Source organism: Toxotes jaculatrix, chromosome 14, assembly GCF_017976425.1.
Source record: "Toxotes jaculatrix isolate fToxJac2 chromosome 14, fToxJac2.pri, whole genome shotgun sequence".
NCBI classification, from domain to species: Eukaryota; Metazoa; Chordata; class Actinopteri; family Toxotidae; genus Toxotes; species Toxotes jaculatrix.
In genome coordinates this window covers 6,766,356-6,775,346 of record NC_054407.1, presented here as the reverse complement: position 1 = coordinate 6,775,346, position 8,991 = coordinate 6,766,356, and the positions used below count along the sequence as shown (strand labels likewise).

The 8,991-nt window shown below is 40.0% G+C and overlaps 1 protein-coding gene across 3 annotated transcripts; it reads left to right on the top strand.

Annotated features, from left to right (window-relative positions):
- Positions 1-725: 725 nt before the first annotated feature.
- On the top strand, positions 726-8,363 carry hhatla (hedgehog acyltransferase like, a). Of its 3 annotated transcripts, XM_041056111.1 has the most exons (13): positions 726-935; positions 1,928-2,055; positions 3,400-3,467; positions 3,590-3,703; positions 4,255-4,275; positions 4,521-4,715; positions 4,908-5,117; positions 5,480-5,651; positions 6,000-6,144; positions 6,268-6,303; positions 6,407-6,608; positions 6,718-6,859; positions 7,194-8,363. In XM_041056111.1, exons 2-13 carry the CDS (start codon positions 1,950-1,952, stop codon positions 7,334-7,336), a joined length of 1,554 nt encoding a protein of 517 aa, XP_040912045.1. In that variant the 5' UTR covers positions 726-935; positions 1,928-1,949; the 3' UTR covers positions 7,337-8,363. The 3 variants fall into 3 exon arrangements, with proteins under 3 accessions (XP_040912045.1, XP_040912046.1, XP_040912047.1); XM_041056112.1 differs by lacking the exon at positions 4,255-4,275; XM_041056113.1 differs by lacking the exons at positions 726-935; positions 1,928-2,055 and adding an exon at positions 3,200-3,313.
- The last annotated feature ends 628 nt before the right edge of the window (positions 8,364-8,991 follow it).

Sequence of the window (8,991 nt, the reverse complement as noted above, 5' to 3'; positions counted from 1 at the left end):
TGTATTTGGCGGAACATTGCTATGGCTTTTACATGTTCCTGGGCAAACAACAGTCCTTTTAAGAATCCAAGCAAATACTTTGTGTTAATCCAAAACCCTTGGTGCGTGTTCTTTCACCGTTGGTTGGTGGACAATTTTTAAAAAGTCGAGAGCGCCACCTAGTGTCTAAATTAGGAAAATGCTTCAAGGATACTCTTCATGATTACAGTACACCGCCTGCATTTGTATTTAGTCGCACCACTCAGTTTTGAAGTGGATGGTTCCTTGGCTCACAGAGCTGCTTCTAATGAATTCATGTCATTATGGGAAACACTGAAAAAAAGCATGACTCTAATAAATAAAAATAAATGAAAATAATAAATGAAAATAAATAAAATTGTGGTATATTCTCATATTTTCATAGGCTACTACAACATAAAAACACAAACTTAGAAGCACTTACAGCGGCGTTTGATATTATAAACTTGAAGTCATATTCATTTTAGTACACTGTAATATTTTCATGCCTAACTTATTATATTTTCAAGCCTACCACATTATAGTTTTGATTGGTGAATCACCAGAGGTATGATCGATGATTACCGATCCATGCACTTGCTTTCCTCCTCATTTTTAACCATTGTCCCAGAGTGCTTTCGCGATCCAGTAAGGTCTGATGGGCTCGGTGTGGACCACCCCTCACTGCGGTGCGGTAGTGAAGGATAAATATATCCCCCTCCTCCTCCTCCTCCTTTCGTTTGAGTCCGCAACATCCCGACTGGCCGAGGCTGGTGATCGCAGGCAGCGGCAGCGGCAAGCCCCCCACAAGACGGATGAATTAGAAAAACTGCTGCAACCACCGGCACCCACTTCTTTTCTTTTATTTATTGTCTGTGTTGAAGAGTCGGGCTGAAAACACTGCCGCCCTCTTCTTGACAGTGTGAAGCGGATACAAGGTTAGTAAAAAAACAAATCTCTTTTATTTGTGCATAGGGTTATAGACATAAGTAACCACAGATCAATGCAAAAGGCCTGTGTGTTTTCGGCTCTTTGTGCATATGCAGCAGTGAAAACAGTGGATCTGGATTTGTATGCAGGACGCCTTGCTGGGGTCCTTCTCAGCCATGGTTACATCTTGGCATGGGGAAGGAATTGTTAGTCCAACTCCTTTAACTTCAGCTCTGAGTGAGCGACGTGAGCCTGACACTCAACTAGGTACAAGTGCGCTATTCTCCACTGGAAAGTAACTGTCTATTGGTTTTCTTACTCTGATGCACCATTCTTGGTCATTCCAGTCTGTGCTAATTATTCTGTGAAGTGAGTCCCCAGCGCCTCTCAGATCACATAGCACTGCAGCTGCCCTGCTGTACAGCAGACCAACTGCAAGAGCTATAATAGGAAGAAGAGGTAGGGTTGCGCAGCTGACGATGCTGATTCCGAGGAGCCAGAGCTCTGCAGTCCTATTTAAGTCACTGGCCTGTCGATCCTAAAGGCTTGTTAGTAAAATGTCACTTCGTTAAAACACCTTGGCCTGTACCTGACATGAAGAACCTGTGTTGATATGTGTTGACACATGGAGTATTACATTTAGTCACCATGATCTTTTTATTTTTTATTTTTTGTTTAAATAAAGACATAAGACTGTTTTTCTACATGAATGGTGCTGATGACTAAACAATCCACAGTAATACAGTAGTGTGCGTGTGTGTGTGTGTGTGTTCATACTGATGCCTCAGGCCTAACGACAATTTAACAATTTCCTTCAAAGTAATCAATAAATAATCAGCATCTGAAAAGCATTGGCTCAATAAACCTAAGTGAACTCCTTGCTCACGTTTTAAAAACGTTTTGTCACCAGCTTTCAATTTGTCTATTTTTATTCATGGTCATACTGTTTGCCTTCCGTAAGGTCTAATTTTTTGTGGCTGATTGCTTTTCAACCCGTCAGGCTCCCTGTGTACAGATTCACCATGGGGATCAAGGCTGCCCTCCCCAGATATGAGCTGTATCTCTACACAGCTGTACTCGCCATGGCCTTGATATGGGCAGGCAGTTGGATATTTGAAGCTTCAAGTGGTGAGTGCACAGCGTGTCGAGAGAGGTCCAAAGCACACGCACTCTGTCAGCATAACTCAAAAAAATCAACAGCACAGTGCAAGAGGTTTACTGAAGTTCAGTGAAATCTATTCATATGTATTGGAGCTAAAGTGAATGGACACTTTTCAGCAGTTGCTCCAGAGCCATACCAGCTCAATTCAAATAAATCTCATTGAAAAATCATTTACATGTAAAAATGTGAATTTATGATTAAAATTAGCATAATGATAAAAGCTCTCTCCTTAAAACATTGCTCTAATTCACCCGAAGCTGTGTAGAACAAAGTTAATTTAGCAGATTAAAAGGGGCCCCTCCACCCTAAGGAATTCCTGCATGTTCCTATTAATACAAAGACAATTTGAAGATGGTCCAATTACTTTCTAATTATTTTCCTGATGGAAATATTTCATTTTAAGAATCAGTTACACTGAGCCAGCTAATCCCCAGACCTTTTAACCTGAAGTTGTGCTAAATGTCTGCATGTATTCAGACTCTAAAATGCCAAAACTAGCCTCTTCACACACTGATCTGAATGGACTCAGTGTAATCTGGTGCATGGTACTGTCTGCCACAGTCTGTGCTGTCAGATTGGCCGGGGCAGCGTCATGTCAGTCATTATTTTGTGCTGAGTCTTTTTTCTTTTAGTATTTACTCTCTGTGTCTTAAAATGGTCATTTATGGCTGCTCTATCTGTGGGCATTACCGCTCAGGGCTGCGTTCTACAGTAGCACTGTATACTGGTAATAGAAGTCTGGCTGTGTTCCCAGAAGTAAGAGGCTTTCCCCGGCTGACCCTCACATTTTGATATCCTTTTTCATGGCCATTAGTGTTATCAGGCAAAGCTGGAGGAGCTGCTGTGGGGCCTCGTGCTAATCGCATTTGTTCCTGTGTACTGAATGTCTCAACAGCATTGCTGTGACTCAGATTATTATCATGCTTATTTTTTTCTTCTTCTTGTTATTTTGATCATTTCCGCGTTAGAGTTACGTTCAGGTTATGCAGTAAACTAATCTCCTGCAACCAGATTATGACTGTATGAGTGAAGATGTCAGCCTCAAAAATAGAAATGAGTACATTATGTAATATTTGATATTATCAAATGGACTGAGTGTGCTCTCACACCTTAAATTCACTGTGAATAATCCAACAATTGCACCAAAGCTGTTTCGATTTTCGAGTCATACAGGACCTTTTTCTCAGGAACATTATTTTAAAAAATGTCAAGTGTTTACATGAGGTGAAATCTTGATAGATTAAACACTATTTCCAATGCACAATTTCTTACATGTTGTTTTCTGATTATCTCTTATTTTTCCTTTTTAGAGAATGTAAACAGAAAGGCCTTCAAAGAAAGTGTGAAACCAGGATGGCATTACTTTGGCAGGAAAATGGTGAGTTGCCTAAATACAATCCTTATATGTATCTCACTGTGTTCTGTAGTTGGATTTACTGATGCAGAATGTCAAAACAGAGTGCTTGTGTTGTGTAAGTAAAATGTCTTCCTTTTCCACAGGATGTTGCGGACTTCGAATGGATGATGTGGTTCTCTACATTCCGCAATCATATCCTTTTTGCTCTCACCGGTCACGTGATCTTTGCCAAGATATTCACCCTAATAGCTCCAAAGGTGCGTGCATGCGTGTGTTGTAGAAACAGAAAGAGAGAGAGTGAATGTCCATGACATAGCACTGTATTCTGACTCCATACAGGTATAATTGCATGTCTCCTTTGTATATGTTTGTATGTATTCTGTATGTATAGATATGTGTGTGTTTATATGTATGCTTGCACTTGTGAATGAACCCAAGCTTTACTCCAATCAACACTATACATCAGATTTCAATTGGTATGTGTTAAAAACACATTGAATGCAAAGCTAACAGTGGTCAATACTCCTTGAGCTGTACAGGCAATTCTATGCAATTCTATTCTATTCTATTCTATTCTATTCTATTCTATTCTATTCTATTCTACTAAACAAAAATATTTTTTAATATTTGTACCTCAAGCTCTAACAAATGATTGACTTGGTGCATGAGCATGAGTGGCATTCTGTTAGACTGTGATGGTTTTTATTGAGTTTACCTGTGATTCTTTCCTGTGAATATTTTGACATATTTAAAACAGTTCCTTATGTTTTAAACATGTTTTCTGTCTTGTTTCATGCTTACAATGAAGATTGGTATAGATGGATGTAAGGTAACATTAATAAACTTGTGAATTTTGTTAACATTTGTCATGTGTTTAATTCAGACCATTGATATCTGGACAGTGTATTTGTTTTTTTCCCCCCACAATTAAATCTTTCCATCCTAAAGTATATCCATTGTTGTAGATGCAACAGTGTTATTGTACTAACACCACTCTTCATGTGTGTTGCATTGAATTATGAATAGTACAGTAGTCATTGCATCACACTAATGCTGGCCCCTCTTTACCCACAGCACAGATCCTTGATCTTTGGGGTGTACGGTGGTTTGGCAGTCCTGGTCACAATGGGCTGGACCTTCATGGCTCTGGTCCTGTCTCACTGCATCATAATCTACAGTGTTGCTCTGGTCAAGAAGAAATGGATGTGCTTTGCTGCTGGCCTGACCACACTGGCCTCCATCAAGCTGGAACCCTATAACTCCTGGCAGGTGAGTGGGATCCTCCAGGTTCAACCCCTATTGTAATAGTAATAGTAATAATAATAATAATATTTGATTGAGAGTAGGGTGCAGCTGTTGTTACATTCTTCTTCAAACACTGGGCAATCTAAAGGTATTGTTGTCCATATGCAAAAGGATGATATCTGGGGTTCATAATAAGTCCAACTCTGACTGATTTAGGAATCCTTGGTGACTGGTTCCTTCAACCTACAAGACATCCTGTTCTATGGAGGCTGTGGCTTCAGCATCATGCGCTGTATGAGCTTTGCTTTAGAGAACTGTGAAAAGAAGGACGGCAACTACACATTCTCTGACCTGCTGAGGTACAACTTCTACCTCCCCTTCTTCTTCTTTGGACCTATCATGACTTTCGACAGGTATCATGCCCAGGTGAGGATTTGAAGAGTAAACTAAATGTGGTGACTGACTGGAGGACAAATTAGTAAAAGTGAAAAGTGAGAAGCCCTCTCAGATTTGACAGTAGTTGTTAAGCCATCACTCACAGTTGCACATTGCATGAGAAAGCTTCTGAAGGCTCATGTGACACCCACATGCAGTGTCAGTTTAGGACAGCTGATGCAAATATGTACAACGCTGATGTGTCACTATAACTCAATTTGAAAACCATGGACTGAGACAGAAAATAAATGACTATTATTCCAATTACAATGTACAACATTCTGGGATGGTCCTATAATGTCCCAAAAACAGAGATGGCTTGTTCACAAAACTGAATGTTTTTCTCTCAAAAGGCGAACAACACCCAGCTGACCCGCAAAGAGAGGGAGATGTGGAACATCACCACCAAGGCTTTGTTGCACCTGGGAATTATTCTGGTGGTGGATGTCTTCTTCCACTATCTGTACATCCTGACAATCCCCAGTGACATGAAGCTGGTCAACAGGCTGTCTGACTGGTGTCTGGGTAAGTTAGATATATGTAATAATAAGGGGTCTGGTACTACTGGTACTGATGCTTTGATGATAATTTCCAACCCATATTTAAACAAATAAATAAAACTGCAAAGAAAATACAAATTTATTACAGGCTTTCTGCACTGTATTCATGTAGCTGTGGTCATTATTGGTTATTCTACTGACATCCAGACATTAAAGGCTAATATCTAATCTTCCCTCCATGTGATTGTACAGTGTAAGCATTATGCGATTTATCAATCATAAAAATCTACCACTAATAGAAGTTGATATGTTGATGTTCTATAAGAACTACCATTAATGTAAACTTGCCTTGTTTCTCTATGTGCTTTTGCAGCTGGCCTGGCTTATTCCAACCTGGTTTATGACTGGGTGAAATCAGCTGTGATGTTTGGTGTCATCAACACTGTGGCTACACTCGACCACCTGGACCCTCCTCAGCCCCCCAAGTGTATCACCATGCTCTATGTCTTCGCTGAGACGTACGTGTGGCCTGCACTAGTTGTGCACAATTTCAACAAATTGTGTAGTTTCCTTCTTGACCATGCAGAACCTTGAAATTGTGTAAAAAAAAGATTTACATGCAAACTTTCTGTCTTTTTCAGGCACTTTGACAGAGGCATCAACGACTGGCTGTGCAAGTGAGTGTCTGGATTTAAATTCATGGGTTTAAATGACAGAACCCATTATATAAAAGATTATTTCAATTCTTCATTGCATTAAATGTGAGTTGTAATATTTCAGGTATGTTTATGACTATATTGGAGGGGATCATGATAAAATCTTCAAAGAACTCTTAGCAACCTTCTGCACCTTCGCTATCACCACCCTGTGGCTGGGCCCGTGTGAACTGGTTTACATCTGGTCCTTTTTCAACTGCTTTGGCCTCAACTTTGAGCTGTGGGTGGCTAAGTTCTTCTCCCTTCCACCGTTTTCTAACATTGAGGTGAGGAAAATAATAACATTCAGGTAGGAAGCAGTAGGTATATGGCACTTTGTTACATTTAATTTTATACCTAATTCCTTGAATGTATTCCTGTGTCTTCTGTTTCTAGGGTGCCATGGGTGAAGCTATGTCACGTAGGATTCGTGGTGTCTTCAATGCTGCCAACTTCTGGGCCATCGTTCTCTACAACGTTCTCTCCCTTAACAGTTTGGATTTTGCCAAGCTGGTGGGCAGGAGACTGATTTTCAAAGGTAGGGAATAACAAGGGTATATTATATAAAATGAAACCAAGGCTTTCCTGTCACTTCCAGTCAAAGCGTGAACAACAGAGACAGACATCAAAAGCAACAGAATCTCACGGGGTGCCATTCTCCAGAGATCACATGACTTTAGCGTTCATTTTGTTGCTTTTTTTCTTGTTGCTCTAGAATGAAAGAGGTTGTTCACTGGATTGTCTGCAGTTGAACATCTGCTCATGGCACGGCACAAAGAAAGCTGCATTCCTTGAACGTCATACCTTTCAGTTCTTAGTTTCTCTTATTCATCTCTTCAACTTCCTCTTTTTTCCCTCTTTTTATTTTCCAGGTTTCCCTCTGTCCTCCCTCTCAGTGTTGCTTGTGACCTACTGTGGCGTGCAGCTGGTGAAGGAGAGGGAGCGACAACAAGCCCTGCTGGAGGATCTGCAGCCGACGAAGCCAGTCGATGGCGGCAAAGAAAAAGCAGAATAAACAGAGAGAAACAGACAGAGTTTCACAGACTTCATGGTCGACAGCCCCCTCACATTGTTCCAACCATGGCCTTGTGAACTGTAACTGAAACAGACTGTAACAGCCAGTCAGCACCTACATTGTTCAGGAGCCTGTGTTTTTTGGCTTTTGTTGGTCAGAAGCAAAGCAATGTTTTGAACTGTGAAATATCCCCAAGTGCACTTGCTGTAGATAATCGTCACGTCCTCTGGCACAAACCCACTGATGGCGCATTTTTTATTTGTATTTTATCCAAACAAGAAATTGTTCAGAAAATTATAGGCCTGCCTTTATGTATGTACACTGACATACAGTATTGTAAAGAAACAACCACTGTGCTCTGTTTGGTTGTCTCCTGGGTTCACTTCTGTTTTTTCTCAAATTTGGACATGCCTCCTTTTAATCATTGTCAACAGGATTATGTTTAGTCAGGTGGTGTCTCAGTTTTACTCTCTACGCCTTAGATCCTAATCATTATAATATTTAACCACACTGAGAGGGTTAAAACTTGAAAAAAAAAAACTTGTGTGTGTGGAATGAAGAAAGTAAACAAAGGGTGCTGTGGAGATCCTCCACATTGCTTGCTGCTGATTGTAAAGTATATTTGTTCTACTGTCACAAGGTAAACATACAAGTCTATTTTAATGTTGTTTGAGAATGTATGCAAACTCTTTAAGTGCTGAAAAAGTGAATGTACTTCAACTGTTCAGAGAACGACAGCTCACACTACTGTACCATCTACAGGAGGTTACTGTAGATGTGACATTTCAGGATATCTTTCTCCTCCCTCTTTCCACATGATCCAGGTCCTCAGTTCGATATGAAAGGCAACAGGCCCACCAGGGAATATGGGTCAGTCTTTATCCTGTCTGTCACCAAAACCTGTTGTGTGTCTTAAGTGCAGCAGGTAGTGGGGAATGCAGATTGGAACGCCTTTCTTTATTGTAAGGTTTTTATTCAAAAGCCTTTGAAGTTTGACTTGAAATAAAGTTTTGTTTTTAATCCAGAAGTGACACTTCTCCTGTGAGTTTGTTTCGTGGCTGTGTGCAGAGGAAATTAAAATAGATATGTTGTTGTTTGCTTTAACGGCTGAGCATGGTCTGCCTTTAAACATTTAACAGCTTCATTTTGTTTAAACAGATGGAAATGGAGTTAATTATGACCTTGCTGATACAGTATCTCATAGAGAGACATTGTCGTCTATGACCACAAGATGGCCCAGTTTGACCAAAGCTGATCAATGACTGCCATCAACACCCACATTACATTACTATGATCAAAACAAACATTGAAGACCCAGTAACCCATGACCCATCCACTGAGGTGTTTTCATTTTCTAAATTCTTCACCTGTCAGGAAACACAAAATCATGGGCACAGATACAATACTTAAAAGTATTGTTTGATCAGAAAATGATTTACACTTTGACATGTCCTTATTTTGCATGGTCTCATCATGTCCTTCAAATAAATCAAGGAGCACACTTAAATTACATGCTAAAGAAATAGGATTAACAAAAACTTTTACTTTACAATATTGCTTGTTTGTTTGTTTGAATGATAGTAGCAGATTAAATCTTCCACAAATTCTTTTCTTCACTCCATCATGTCAGTTAATCAGTTTTGCTTTCATTTTGA